The 15,552-nt window shown below is 42.6% G+C and overlaps 2 protein-coding genes and 1 long non-coding RNA gene across 9 annotated transcripts in view; 2 read left to right on the plus strand and 1 right to left on the minus strand.

Annotated features, from left to right (window-relative positions):
• Positions 1–4,226: 4,226 nt before the first annotated feature.
• On the plus strand, positions 4,227–9,310 carry gig2p (grass carp reovirus (GCRV)-induced gene 2p). Of its 2 annotated transcripts, none has more exons than XM_035784896.2 (3): positions 4,227–4,459; positions 5,010–5,062; positions 6,738–9,310. In XM_035784896.2, exon 3 carries the CDS (start codon positions 6,739–6,741, stop codon positions 7,417–7,419), a length of 681 nt encoding a protein of 226 aa, XP_035640789.1. In that variant the 5' UTR covers positions 4,227–4,459; positions 5,010–5,062; position 6,738; the 3' UTR covers positions 7,420–9,310. The 2 variants fall into 2 exon arrangements, with proteins under 2 accessions (XP_035640789.1, XP_035640788.1); XM_035784895.2 differs by lacking the exon at positions 4,227–4,459 and adding an exon at positions 4,476–4,597.
• Positions 9,311–9,434: 124 nt separating this feature from the next.
• The window catches only part of skic3 (SKI3 subunit of superkiller complex), a 59,904-nt gene continuing 53,786 nt past the window's right edge, over positions 9,435–15,552 (minus strand). For all 5 annotated transcript variants that reach the window (XM_052461207.1, XM_052461205.1, XM_052461203.1 and 2 more), the window contains exons 38-41: positions 15,319–15,471; positions 11,896–12,026; positions 11,328–11,457; positions 9,435–10,703 (exon numbers count right to left, since the gene is read on the minus strand). In XM_052461207.1, coding sequence (XP_052317167.1) covers positions 10,629–10,703; positions 11,328–11,457; positions 11,896–12,026; positions 15,319–15,471 — 489 coding nt within the window. In that variant the 3' untranslated portion in view covers positions 9,435–10,628. The remainder of the gene's footprint in view (positions 10,704–11,327; positions 11,458–11,895; positions 12,027–15,318; positions 15,472–15,552) is intronic.
• LOC127907223 (uncharacterized) lies at positions 12,060–13,954 on the plus strand. 2 transcript variants are annotated; one of them, XR_008063788.1, is made up of 3 exons: positions 12,060–12,466; positions 12,850–13,074; positions 13,523–13,954. It is a non-coding gene; the product is annotated as an uncharacterized LOC127907223 (long non-coding RNA). The 2 variants fall into 2 exon arrangements; XR_008063789.1 differs by having other exon boundaries at positions 12,060–12,393.

A 15,552-nucleotide genomic window follows, 5' to 3' on the forward strand; every position in this document is an offset into this window, starting at 1 on the left:
ATTGCACCGTTGAGGCAGCTATATTGTGTCACTACTCACAGAAAGCCTTTGTGGGAAGCTATCTCTGCATATCCAAGGTGACAGCTTTCACTGATCCCATTTTTGGGGGGACTTTGCACTGCAACCAACCTTTGGGTTTGTGTGAATGCAGAGGACAGGTGGCTGTCTCTCTCCTCTCCAGTGGACAACGCCTGGCGAATCATTTCTGTTGAGGAGGCAGTATCTGGGTGCAGCTGAATGAAGTCCTGGCATGCAGACCAATCAAAACAGTGTGTGTGAAAGGCTGTTACTGAGATGGTCACTGGAATGATTACCCAAGAGAGCCCACTTGGAGTGCCTCCTCCCATCCAAGTGCAGGGCCTGCTAGAAAAAACACTTGTGAAATGCTGAAAATCCTTGACACCCAGAACCTTAATTAACAAATGAAGATGTAACAGACCCTTCCATAGAGCCTTCAAGCACAGAGTTTTTGGAGGCTGATGGTAGGCTCTGGAAGCCTTACCATGAGGCAGAAAAGGCAACTGCCTCAGGCCTAACATCCAGTGGTGTGTATTCATGGATGACAAGGGAACCCAGGCTTCTCCAAATATTTGACCAATAAAAAAATAACAATGATAAAATCATTTATCTTTCGTCTCTCTGTGTTTTCATAAGAATCTCACCCGAGAAATCATCAGAGAGAGGGAAACAGCACCCCTCTGTTTCAGTATGTGTAGCCCATGTATCTGATGCTGTCTGGACCAAAAGAGTATGTGCCACCGTGGACATGCGCCACCGTGATATAAAATAAGGCAGAGACAGCAAAAAGACAACAGTCACACAGGCTGAAAAATGTGTTATAGGGCAAACCACGCAATTATCACAAGATAGGTTGTAATAGGGCTTATTTACTGGCTTGGCTCGGCTTCCCCAGGGATTTTATCCACACATTGCTACTGCTCACATCATCAAGGGGCGTCATGAGCTGAGCATAAACATTTAATAAATACATCTCTGCTTGAGGCCCCCGCCCATGCTCCCTCGATGCATATGAAATAAAAAATAAATCCCCATCAAAATCCATCTGTTTAAGATAAAAAATATCTGGTGTTTTTTGTTGCATGTGCTGCGTCTCAATCCACCGCATTCGCCGATGTCGGCCTTCCGCATCTGCGGTGGAAGGTGGCTGAGCTACTGCTGTGTTTGTCAGACCAGGAGACACCTCAAAAATTGTTCTTCTCAGAAAAACATATACTACCGTTCAAAAGTTTGGGGTCACCTAGAAATGTCCTTGTTTTTGAAAGAAAATCATATTTTTTTGTCCATTAAAATAACATCAAATTGATCAGAAATACAGTGCAGACATTGTTAATGTTGTAAATGACTATTGTAGCTGGAAAAGGCTGATATTTTAATGGAATATCTACATAGGCGTACAGAGGCCCATTATCAGTAACCATCACTCCTGTGTTCCAATGGCACGTTGTGTTAGCTAATCCAAGTTGATCATTTTAAAAGGATAATTGATCATTAGAAAACCCTTTTGCAATTATGTTAGCACATCTGAAAACTTTTGTGCTGATTAAGGAAGCAATAAAACTGCCCTTCTTTAGACTTGTTGAGTATCTGGAGCATCAGCATTTGTGGGTTCGATTCCAGGCTCAAAATGTCCAGAAACAAATAACTTTCTTCTGAAACTTGTCCACCTATTCTTGTTCTTAGAAATGAAGGCTATTCCAAGTGAGAAATTGCCAAGAGACTTGAATATCTCGTACAACGCTGTGTACTACTCCCTTCACAAAACAGCTCAAACTGGCTCTAACCAGAATGGAAAGAGGAGTGGGAGGCCCCGGTGCACAACTGAGTAAGAGGACAAGTACGTTAGAGCGTCTCGTTTGAGAAACAGATGTCTCACAAGTCCTCAACTGGCAGCTTCATTAAATAGTACCCGCAAAACACCAGCCTCAACGTCAACAATGAAGAGGCGACTCCGGGATGCTGGCCTTCTAGGCAGAGTTCCTCTGTCCAGTGTCTGTGTTCTTTTGCCCATCTTAATCTTTTCTTTTTATTGGTTAGTCTGAGATATGGCTTTTTCTTTGCAACTCTGCCTAGAAGTCCAGCATCCCGGAGTCACCTCTTCACTGTTGATGTTGAGACTGGTGTTTTGCTATTTTAATGGACAAAAAAATGCTTTTCTTTCAAAAGCAAGGACATTTCTCAGTCACCCCAAACTTTTGAACGGTAGTGTATGTATTGTCCGAACAGTTTGGAATACACACTAATATGACCCCTCCACAATTGTCAATGGGACTCGTCTAAAGGTAACCCAATACTGGTCTGGAAAATATTTGTAAGTCGCTCTGGATAAGAGCGTCTGCTAAATGACTTAAATGTAATGTAAATGAAAATACATTTCAATGGTATACTGGTTGTGAATATTTGTTCCAATTCTTACATCTTTAAGATATAGGACATACACTTCTAAACATACTTACTTTTTATTACATTTTTGACTATCTGTTTTACCATGTATGAATCTGTTAATCAATGTGTTTCTATGGGCTAATAGCAGTAAGGACAAATTCAATATTTCATCAAGTAATTATATATATTGTCTTAACTACAGGGGTCTTAAATGCAAAATCAAATAGCAAAATGGTGCTTGTATAACCATCTTAAAACAATTCCATATCTTAGCTTAGTAGAAACCCAGCCGTGGGTCAAAAGACTCTCGGGCAGGGATCCCCAACTGGCGGCCCACGGGTGGTTTTATTATGGCATGTCATACTCTTTTTTGGCCAGACAGCATCAGATACATGGGCTACATATAGTAAGACAGAGGGGCGCTGTTTCGCTCGCTCGGATGCTTTCTCCAGTGAGGGTTTCAGCCACATGCTAATTGAAGGAAAGTTGGCGGGTGCACAGTGCACTGTTCAGATGCTGGAATTATTTTGGATGAAAGTACATTACAGTTCAAATACATTTCTTTACTATAAATCCCATAAAAAAAAGATGAACCTCTGCCTGGGTTTGGTCCTCATGCCAATTTCTTGATGCCGATTTCTAGCTCATTGCTCCAAGGAGCTGGCACTTGCTCTACCCAGCTAGCACATAACATTCTGAAAACCATATGTGTTTCTTAGAGCTTGGTGAGAGCGTGATTATCTCATGGTTATTTTGCATACAATCTTCCTATAACATTTCCTACAGGTTTCCTCATGGTTCTATTTACAGTAATGTTCTCACATTGTTCAGAGAACATTAAGAAACAATGTACTTCTGTGGGAATTTCAGTAGTTCAGCATTATGTTTTCTACAGGTTTCCTCATGGTTCTATTTAAAGCAATGTTCTCAAATTGTTCACGTTAAGAAACAACATTCTTCTGTGGGTATTCCATTACTTCAGAATAACATTTTATGCAGGTTTCCTCATGATTTTATTTGTCATGTTCTCAGCACATTAAGTAAACTTTCCATAAAAAAAACACAATAAAACATTTGTAACGTTCTAAGAATGTTATTTAAAAACATATACATAATGTTCTCAGCTCAACAAAACTCCCTCTGTCCTCTATCTTGTTAACTGTGTACAGGTGTGTTGGCCACACCCACTACTTGGCCACACATGATATTAATGAGTGCTTGTTTCCTTTGAAATGGGGTCTGTTTGAATAGACTAAAATGAACAGTTTGTATGAGTAAAAAAAAACAAGGCCATCCTGGTGGACAGTGGACTAATTCCACGGATAGAGCGCAGAAGATCAATGGTTTGAATCTCATTGACGCCATGCCACAATAAAAAAGACATGTGTTTGCATTATTAATACCTAAGCAAATTAAATTCAATGTGTTCTATCTGTGCTTGGAGTTCAAAACAGTTAACCTAAGCTAGTAGAATTATTGAAACATGTTCTCAGAACGTTATTTAATTACCTTCATATAACCTATAATTTCTGTTCTCAGAAAGTTAATAAAACCAAACAAAATAATTCCTTTATGGGAACCATAGAAAAACATTTGCGAACCTAACTGCAACCTAAAAGGTATAGTTCCCGGAAAAGGTGAAATTTTCACTTCTATTCTCAGAATGTCTAAAAAACGTTCCGTTTTAACGGCCATGGCTTCATTCCTAGTACCAATGGGGAACAAAAAACCCAGTCATGAATCACACCCCAGTCTCAGCTTTATACAGCTGTGAAGCTAGCTCTTCAGACCCTTCAATTCTTCACGCTGTCTTTGGAGGAGGGAAGGGGGAAGTAGGGGGGAGGACATGGCATAATTGACGAGGTTCTTAATGTTCTACACAGCAGCAGCCAGCATAGCCTGTAGGGAAGTCTATGAAGGCTGTATGTCATGTTGCAGGGACTGACTCTCCCTATCCAGAATATCTTTAGCGTCTTTGTCAAGAGGTTTGGACCTTTTGGCGTAACAGTTAAGTTGCTGACTTGATAGTCGCTGGACCAGGGTGGTTAAAGTCACGGTTAGTGCTACCCCTTGAATTCGCTCCATTGGTGTCAGAAGTGGGATGGTGGGTGGAGCAATCGGAGAGCTGTGTACATGTGAGGGACTTGGTATAGAGAAGCATGGAGACACGCTCTCCCAAAGGAAGGGGGTAATGGTAATGTAGCAACTTTAACCCAACATGTAACAACCTTATCAAGAGGCTTGGACCTCTTGGCATAAATGGTTAAGGTGTTGGCTTGACAGTCGCTGGACCGGGTTTGTGTCAGGGCTACCCCTGAATTTGCTGTATTATACTCCAGCACCTTATTCACTATTTGATATAACCTTATATTAAGGTGGGGAGGAGAGGAAATAGTTTCACTATTGATACGCAGCCCAAAAGTGTCCTCCAAGTTGTTAGTTGCCGAGTTGAGCTCGCAACTGTTGCAATAATTAATTCTAGAGGAATTCTCTACGGGAATCATATACATTACGAGTTCTAAGATATAGGCCCAATTATGTTTCGCTGTTTAGAACGTAGTGCTATTTCATTAGCTTAGGCTAAAATTTTCAATTTTGTTATACAGAAAGCGAAAGTAGAATTGCTCAGATCGAACTTCGCCGACGCATTGCTGTACAGGTAAGAAAAACACTAATATACATGTAATACTAATTTGGAAACCTTTTTGATAGGACTTGGCTGAAACTAAACTAATATTTATTTTATTTCTGTCTGTTATGGTTATGCCATTGTCTGTGGTCCATACAGTTGCATGTTTAGCAGCTGTGTATAATGTATAAGACATAAATGAAATATGACTATAAATATGACATTCTAGCGTAATTTAAATGTAGGCTACAGTAGGCTATATCTGTTATGGTCCACTGTAGGGATAGACAGGGATGATGAGATCGGGATGCAGTGGTGGAAAAAATACCCAATTGTCATACTTGAGTAATAGTAAAGATTACCTTACAGTGCGGAATTCTCTCCGCCATTTCCTGGTTGTTAAAACTCTAGTTTGCCTAATTTCAGTTTATGTGACAAAATAAGACAGTATAGTGTAGATAATCACTGTACCATCCAAACCGCTCTGAAATATATTTTCCATAACCAAAAATATTGCTGTTTCAGCTGTTTGAAGCTGGTTTACAAAACCGAAAGACAAAGACCCAAAAACGAAACTTAAGAACGGAAAGCATAGAAATAACAGAGCGACCACTTTAGACTTGTTTTCAAGTAACATTATAGATCTATGACTCACATTTGTATGTGGTTGGTTGCCCAAAACGTTACGTATTGACACTAATAGAAAATGACTCAAGTAAAAGTCACCCAGTGAAATACTACTTCATTAAATGTCTTAAAAGTATTTGGTTTTAAATATACTTAAGTATCAAAAGTAAAAGTAATTGCTAAAATATATCTAATTATCAAAAGTAAAAGTAAACATAGAAATAATTTCGCATTACTTATAATAAAAAATCCAGACGGCACTATTTACTTGTTTTAAAAATGTATGGGTAGCCAGGGGCACCCTCCAACACTTTACAAAGAAAACATTTGTGTTTAGTGAGTGACAGATCAGAGGCAGTAGAGATGACAAGGACATTGTCTTGATAAGTGCGTGAATTGGACCATTTTCCCAGCCTGATACGGAATCATTTGAAATGTAACAGTACTTTTAGGTGTCAGGAAAAATGTATGGGGTAAAAATAACATTATTTTCTTTAGGAATGTAGTGGAGTAAAAATAAATGTTGTCAAAAATGTAAATAGTAACATATAAATACCCCAAACAACTACTTAATTAGTACTTTAAAGTATTTTTACTTAAAGTTGCACTATGCTGAAATCACTCTGCCATTTCCTGGTTGCTGTAATAGTTTGCCTAATTTCAGTTTATGTGACAAAATAAGTTTGCATAGTTAAGAGAATCATTGTACCATCATATTTTTCAAAACCAAAAATATTATATTTTTAGCGGTTTGAAGGTTGTGTACTAAACTGAAAGTAAAAGATGCAAAACCAAAACTTAAGAATGGGAAGCATTGAAATAACGCACATAGAACAAACTTGCTTGCAAGTAGAATGATAGATCTATAACTCACATTTCTGTGTGAATTTGGTCGGGTTGCCCAAAAAGTTACATATTGCCACTTTAAAGCACTTTACACCAATGCCAGGCAGTAGGCCTACACTTAGTAGCCAACTCAAATCATTTTAAACCGTTCCATTCATTTGAAGTTCTATTTGGCTCCCATATACACCCTGAAGAATATTTTCTTTTGACTATCCAATTAATTCCATTCTAGGATGTCGGTGACGTTCTTTGGCTGGGACGTGGTGTACGATGACAAATCCCTGGTGTTGGAACTGGGGGCAGAGCAGGAGCCTCAACAGGGGGATTCTTACACTATGTACCATGGCACCAATGTCCAGACTGCTCGGCTCATCATCACCAATGGCTTCCGCCAGTCCCCTGATGGCATGTTGGGCCCCGGTGTGTACGTGAGCCGCAACCAGCAGAAGGCAGAGCGCTACCCGCTAAAAGCCCTCCCCTCCAACCGTGTGGTGCTGCAGCTGCGTGTTAACGCTGGTCGCGTGAAACGCATCGACAAAGACAACCACCCTATGCAAAAGAGCTGGAACGCAGCAGGGTATGACACCGCATGGGTTCCCCCCAACTGTGGCATGCAATCCGTGCCCAGCGGCCTGGAGGAAGACTGTGTGTTTGACCCCCAGCGCGTCGTGGTCACTAGCATCGCCAAGGCACCCAACCCCACCATCCTGGCTGAGCTAAAGCAGTTGGTTTCACAGAAGCGGGCTGGGATTGGAAGGGGTGGAGACATGCAGGTTGCGGTGGCTGGGGGTGTGTGTACCCTGTGCAAGAGGAAAACCACACCAGATCACACACATACGCTGCTTCCGTGCTGGGGCTGCGGGCAGAACATCTGCACCCTAATGACCAAACACACCTGCTCTGCCAGTGCCTGACACGGGGGAGGAGTAGCAGGGAGTAGCAGTGATGTGTCATAGTCTAGTAGTCTTCGGTGGTGTGTTATTGCATACATGTATCTCAGGGACCTAATATTTTTTTCTCCTGTAAAACATATGCTGTACATCATGTGGCCAGAATGTATCTCCTGAACAAACCTTTTATCTCCACATGTAGGCTTATGTTGTATGTGGCTGTTTTGGATAACAATGATGTGCCAGAGGGGATCAACGAAGACACATAGCATGTTCTTGTACAGTACCAGTCAAAAGTTTGGACACATCTACTCATTCCAGGGTTTTTTATTTTTTTTTGCAGAATAATAGTGAAGAGTGTTAAATCAAAATCTATTTTATGAGATTCTTTAAAGTAGCCACCCTTTGCACATTCTTGGCATTCTCTTAACCAGCTTGATGAGGTAGTCACCTGGAATGGATTTCAATTAACAGGTGTGCCTTGTTAATTTGTGGAATTTCTTTCCTTCTTAATGCATTTGAGCCAATCAGTTGTGTACCACACCAGAACATAGCCCCTATGTATACAGAACATAGCCCCTATAAGTCCATATAATAGCAAGAACAGCTCAAATAAGCAAAGAGAAACTTCAGTCCATAATTTCTTTAAGACTTGGTCAGTCAATCCGGAAAATGTCAAGAACATTGAAAGTTTCTTCAAGTGCAGTCGCAAAAACCATCAAGCACTTTGATGAAGCTGGCTCTCATGAGGACCGCCACAGGAAAGGAAGACCCAGAGATACCTCTGCCACTGAAGATAAGTTCAATCGAGTTACCAGCCTCAGAAATTGCAGCCCAAATAAATGCTTCACAGAGTTCAAGTAACAGACATCTCAACATCAACTGTGCAGACTGTGTGAATCAGGCCATCATGGTTGAGTTTCTGCAAAGAAACCACTACTTAAAGACAGCAATAATAAGAAGAGACTTGCTTGGGACAAGAAACATGAGCAATGGACATGAGACCGGTGGAACTCTGTCCTTTGGTCTGATGAGTCCAAATTTGAGATTTTTAGTTCCAACCAACATGTCTTTGTGAGACGTAGAGTAGGTGAACGGATGATCTCTGCATGTGTGGTTCCCACTGTGAAGCATGGAGGTGCTTTGGTGACATGGTCAGTGATTTATTTAGAATTTCAGGCACACTTAACCTGCATGGCTACCACAGCATTCTGCAGCGATACACCATCCCATGTAGTTTGCGCTTAGGACTATAATTTGATTTTCAACAGGACAATGAACTCCAAACACACCTCCAGGCTGTGTAAAGGCTATTTGACCAAGGAGAGTGATGGCATCAGATGAACTGGCCTCCACAATCACTCGACCTCAACCCAATTGAGATGGTTTGGGATGAGTTGGACCACAGAGTGAAGGAAACGCAGCCAACAAGTGCTCAGCATATGTGGGAACTCCTTCTAGACTATTTGAAAAGCATTCCAGGTGAAGCTGGTTGAGAGAATGCCAAGAGTGCACAAAGCTGTCATCAAGACAAAGGGTGGCTACTTTGAATAATGTAAAATATATTTTGATTTAACAATTTTTTGGTTACTACATAAGTCCATGTTATTTCATAGTCCTGATGTCTTCACTATTATTCTACAATGTAGAAAATAGTATAAATAAAGAAAAACCTTTCAATGAGTAGGTGTGTCCAAACTTGACTGGTACTGTGTGTTGGCTTTTTATTCCTGCAGTATCACTAATATCACTTTGTATATTTTCTTCTTGAACTGCACTTTTGGTTAAGAGTTTATAAGTCAGCATTTCATAGTAAAGTCTACACTTGTTGTATTCGGCGCATGTGGCAAATAGTTTGATTTGATCCATTTCATATGAAATACATGAGCTCCAAAGTAAAAATGTTTTTTCCTCATAGGGTTTGTGGTTTTCTTACATATAGCTATGGCAGTGGTTACATGATATCATTTGGCAATGTGTGACAGCATTCACATGAAATAAAGAAGCAACAATTGTAAAAGCAGGTTCAGGATAGCAGCTTGATTTCCTTCAATTATATTTATTGCTGATGCGTTTTGGAGAAAGTGCCTAATTTTAAATACAATTTCCTCAGTATGCACAGTGCAAACTACACTGGAATCTAAGGAGTTTGAGACCCACTGGCGTGTGATGTGATTTCAACCATCTTTACTCTTCAGTCCTGACTCATGGGCAGGCTTAGAGCATATACATCAAGGGTGGCCTTCCGCACCAGTGGGTTGGCTTTGAGCGCAAATTAAACATGTTATTAAGTGATACATCCTTTCTGTCTTAAGGCGACACCCAAAAGCAGATCTGTTAATATAGCTCATGCTCTGAAGGCACTTTCCTACGCGATAAACAGCATAGTGCAATAACAAAGCTTACATTCTTAATTAGCCAACTACAGAATTGAAACACTATCTTGTTTGTCTGTCAATATCACAAGTGTCAGTCAAGGCATTTAGTAAGTGATCAGATAAATATGGGTTAACAAGTGAGCATTCACCAGAAGCTGTAGGGAGACCATACATATGTTTTGGAATTGACTTATTTTTTTCTGGTCAAAAGTGCTGAATCTGAAGGTGTAGGTTTGGGTGCATCCAAATGTACCCATTTGTTTTTTGGCTGAATGTGTTTGTGGTACTGTGAGTTGCCACTGGAGAAATTAACTTAAAGCTACAGAATGCACCTCTAAGGACTTTAAACTGTTACACCCTGGAAGTAAAACATTGTGACAGGAATGTGTTCACTGCTTACCACTACCGTGCCTCCCTTCTACCTACATGAAGAATACCCTTTGACATCATGGCAGGATGTAGAGGAGTGGTCATCTCATGCATACGATCATACATAGGCGACAACATAACCTATGCATGATATGACCACTCCTCTACATCCTGCCTCGCTGCACAAAAAGTTAAGATACCATTTTCAGAGGCTAGTGTTTTGACCCTCAGTGCCTCCTGTTGGTGTTATTCCCAAATCTCAATATCCCATAGTAAGAACTGATTGCCTAAACTAATCTATTGCATACAAATACCATAAGTACTGTAAACTTTTGACACGATTGTGAAAGACAGAGAAAGCACAAGAGTCAAGCAATGAAGGAGATACATTGTTGACTTCAGGTCATGCATTGTTTGCAGAGTGAGTGGCTGGCTGTGGATGGAGCTGTGCTGTCCCCTGGTAGTCAGTCAGTCTGTAGTGGGCAGTCAGCAAGAGGTGAGCCGTGTGTGGAACTCCAGCAGTCTGCTGTCTCCACTGGCTTTGGCGTCATCCACCAGGGTCTAAAGACACAAAGTAAAACTGCTGAATAGGAACATTAAACATTGTGACAGGAACATGTTTTAAAGGATGCGTACCACTACCTTCTACCTACATGCAGCATACCCTTTGAACAGCGTAGCAGGACATAGAGTGGTCATCTCATGTATACGAACACACCCTATGCATGATATGACCACTGCCGCGCTGTTCAAAACGACAACATAACCTATGCATGATATGACCACTCCTCTACATCCTGCCTCGCTGCTCAAAAAGTTAAGATACCATCTTCAGAGGCTAGTGTTTTGAACACCTGACCCTCATCTCTTCATCCTCTGAGACATTAGGCTAATGATCTTCTGTTACCTGATTGGAAGTCCCTAGCTAACTGCTGCTACCTCAGTGCATCCCACCTGGCTGGCCTGCTCCTTATTGAAACAGTACACCTGACCTCAACTGTGCTCCCTGCTTCGACAGACCAAGCAATCAATACACAGTAAATATACTACTTTCTCCTGTATTAAATATGGCATCTCATTTTCACCACAAATACTGTTACATTAGTCTTTTTAAAACAATCACACATGAATACTTGTATACTTCTTGGAAATCTTTTGGCTGTAAATGGTTCATTGTTTACTCACGTCCATCAGCTCCAGGTCGTCTTTGGCATGCAGGTGGCGTAGGAGGTACCAGCGAGCCACACACGCCACAGTCTCTGGGTAACCTTGGGAGGAGAAGTACACCAGCCTCTCCAACAAACGCCTCGTCTCCCTGGACCACAACAACAATCAGAGCAATCCGACTCAGACGACAGGAGAGTTGTTTGCAGCGGATGTGCACAGGCTTTTACTATTGTGAATGTGTTATGAAGTTGTATCACACAATAATAAGCTGTCTGGTAATATCAACTGTACTGTTGAACACATTCATTGAAGATTTGCTGTCATGGTTCGAGGAGCGAGAATATGAAATGGAGATTATGGGTACATCCCAATAATATCTCCTTTATCCTGAAGTGTTCACTCATTCACTACTTCCCAGAAATCCAAAAGCATTGCCTAGACATTGGCTAGTAGGAGTTTTCACCATATTCCTGATTCCTAACTTGAAATGAAGCTACTAGTAAAGAAGTGAATAAGTCCACACTTTGGGAGAAAGGAGATAATTGGGACATCCCCAGCCACTCTGATGAGTAGCAGGGGTTCCCACCTGGCGGTCATCTTGGTGGCGAAGTGTAGCAGGGCCTGGACAAGGAGAGCTACAGGGGAGGGGCCCAGCTTCAGAGCCTCGGTGGTCGCCTCCAGAACCAGCTCCTTCCATTCATCACCAGGGACTTTCGACTGAAACGCACAAGAAAAAAAACAATAAAAGACATTTCATACCTCTATATAGGTGAGCAGAAGGTAAATGTCCCTTGACAATGCAATGTTCCACTGTTTAATCAAGGAATTGTCTAATGCTACTCAAGGCTTGGTCTGCAATCTAATTTGGGCTCAGCAGGTACTGAGACAGATAATTACCATCCCACAGGAAGAGACGTTCATTCCCCTCTCTCACCAAGGTTCACTATTCCTCTTAGAAAGTCTCACAGCCATAGCCACAGGAAGAGACGTTCATTCCCCTCTCTCACCAAGGTTCACTATTCCTCTTAGAAAGTCTCACAGCCATAGCCACAGGAAGAGACGTTCATTCCCCTCTCTCACCAAGGTTCACTATTCCTCTTAGAAAGTCTCACAGCCATAGCCACAGGAAGAGACGTTCATTCCCCTCTCTCACCAAGGTTCACTATTCCTCTTAGAAAGTCTCACAGCCATAGCCACAGGAAGAGACGTTCATTCCCCTCTCACCAAGGTTCACTATTCCTCTTAGAAAGTCTCACAGCCATAGCCACAGGAAGAGAAACGTTCATTCCCATCTCTCACCAAGGTTCACTATTCCTCTTAGAAAGTCTCACAGCCATAGCCACAGGAAGAGACGTTCATTCCCTCTCTCACAAGGTTCACTATTCCTCTTAGAAAGTCTCACAGCCATAGCCACAGGAAGAGACGTTCAGGTTCACTATTCCTCTTAGAAAGTCTCACAGCCATAGCCACAGGAAGAGACGTTCATTGCCCTCTCTCACCAAGGTTCACTATTCCTCTTAGAAAGTCTCACCAGGAAGAGGTTCACTATTCCTCTTAGAAAGTCTCACAGCCATAGCCACAGGAAGAGAAACGTTCATTCCCCTCTCTCACCAAGGTTCACTATTCCTCTTAGAAAGTCTCACAGCCATAGCCACAGGAAGAGAAACGTTCATTCCCCTCTCTCACCAAGGTTCACTATTCCTCTTAGAAAGTCTCACAGCCATAGCCACAGGAAGAGAAACGTTCATTCCCCTCTCTCACCAAGGTTCACTATTCCCCTTAGAAAGTCTCACAGCCATAGCCACAGGAAGAGAAACGTTCATTCCCATCTCTCACCAAGGTTCACTATTCCTCTTAGAAAGTCTCACAGCCATAGCCACAGGAAGAGAAACGTTCATTCCCCTCTCTCACCAAGGTTCACTATTCCCCTTAGAAAGTCTCACAGCCATAGCCACAGGAAGAGAAACGTTCATTCCCATCTCTCACCAAGGTTCACTATTCCTCTTAGAAAGTCTCACAGCCATAGCCACAGGAAGAGACGTTCATTCCCCTCTCTCACCAAGGTTCACTATTCCTCTTAGAAAGTCTCACAGCAATAGCCACAGGAAGGGAAACGTTCATTCCCCTCTCTCACCAAGGTTCACTATTCCTCTTAGAAAGTCTCACAGCCATAGCCACAGGAAGAGAGACGTTCATTCCCCTCTCTCACCAAGGTTCACTATTCCTCTTAGAAAGTCTCACAGCCATAGCCACAGGAAGAGAAACGTTCATTCCCCTCTCTCACCAAGGTTCACTATTCCTCTTAGAAAGTCTCACAGCCATAGCCACAGGAAGAGAAACGTTCATTCCCCTCTCTCACCAAGGTTCACTATTCCTCTTAGAAAGTCTCACAGCCATAGCCACAGGAAGAGAAACGTTCATTCCCCTCTCTCACCAAGGTTCACTATTCCTCTTAGAAAGTCTCACAGCCATAGCCACAGGAAGAGAAACGTTCATTCCCCTCTCTCACCAAGGTTCACTATTCCTCTTAGAAAGTCTCCCAGCCATAGCCACAGGAAGAGAAACGTTCATTCCCATCTCTCACCAAGGTTTACTATTCCTCTTAGAAAGTCTCACAGCCATAGCCACAGGAAGAGAGACGTTCATTCCCCTCTCTCACCAAGGTTCACTATTCCTCTTAGAAAGTCTCCCAGCCATAGCCACAGGAAGAGAAACGTTCATTCCCCTCTCTCACCAAGGTTCACTATTCCTCTTAGAAAGTCTCACAGCCATAGCCACAGGAAGAGAGACGTTCATTCCCCTCTCTCACCAAGGTTTACTATTCCTCTTAGAAAGTCTCCCAGCCATAGCCACAGGGAGACGTTCATTCCCCTCTCACCAAGGTTCACTATTCCTCTTAGAAAGTCTCCCAGCCATAGCCACAGGAAGATGTTTGGTTTATTTTTTTCTTCCCTACAGACTGCTATATTGGTCCACTAATACAGGCCTAGTAAAGGCCCATTGAACTACTTTAGTGGGACATTTGTTTCCTTTTAAAAATACATATATTTTCAGGGGGTGCTGCAGCACCATCAGCACCCCTACTTCTCAGGGCTCAGCCGTGATGCATAGCTCAAACCTCCCCTTTTAGAGCTGTACATACACTGGGGCTGTTGAAAGGGACAATGAATACCCTTGGTGCTGTCTGCATTTCCACTTGGCTTTGATCAGTTGTCCCATCATTGTGTGTGTGTCACTCCTCACTAACCTGCCGTCTGTTTGTGTTCTGTTGTTGGTCTCTGTATTTGGGGGGGATGGGCCCGTGTTTTGTGTTAGCAACTGACTCAATACACCGGCTACCTTGGTTTAACCACATTTCAGACATTTTTAGGAAAAAGGGTTCACATGTCAAGGATCACTTGTGTAATTTACTGGAATACAAACAAACTCCAGATTCTTGACTTGTCATGGTTGTTTAAATACCTGTACATTTTCTTTATTTTTTTTATTTAACCAGGCAAGTCAGTTAAGAACAAATTCTTATTTTCAATGACGGCCTAGGAACAGTGGGTTAACTGCCTTGTTTAACATCCCATTGTATTCCAGAAACTCCATCAACAAAAGCCTATAATAAGTTCAGTATTAAATAGGTTGACTCAATCATCCCCACCATGCCCAGCAGGACTAGTCCCAGAGGGAGACTCACCATGCCCAGTAGGGCTAGCCCCAGAGGGAGACTCACCATGCCCAGTAGGGCTAGTCCCAGAGGGAGACTCACCATGCCCAGTAGGGCTAGCCCCAGAGGGAGACTCACCATGCCCAGTAGGGCTAGTCCCAGAGGGAGACTCCCCATGCCCAGTAGGACTAGTCCCAGAGGGAGACTCCCCATGCCCAGTAGGGCTAGTCCCAGGGGGAGACTCACCATGCCCAGCAGGGCTAGCCCCAGGGGGAGACTCACCATGCCCAGTAGGGCTAGTCCCAGAGGGAGACTCACCATGCCCAGCAGGGCTAGTCCCAGAGAGAGACTCACCATGCAGGGGCTGAGGGCCAGCAGGGCTAGGCGCAGAAGACATGCCATTTTCCCACTGTAGAGGTCAAGCTGGGAGGCCAGCTGCAGGCTTTGTCTGTAGGCCATTACTGCCTGTACCAGCAGACCCTGGGTACGATACACCTCCGCCAGCCACTGAGAGAGGAGGGGAGAGACAAGTGAGGGAAGAAGGACACGAACATACAATACTTTACAGACATCCAGGCCAATATCTTC

Source organism: Oncorhynchus keta, chromosome 14, assembly GCF_023373465.1.
Source record: "Oncorhynchus keta strain PuntledgeMale-10-30-2019 chromosome 14, Oket_V2, whole genome shotgun sequence".
In the NCBI taxonomy this organism is placed as follows: Eukaryota; Metazoa; Chordata; class Actinopteri; order Salmoniformes; family Salmonidae; genus Oncorhynchus; species Oncorhynchus keta.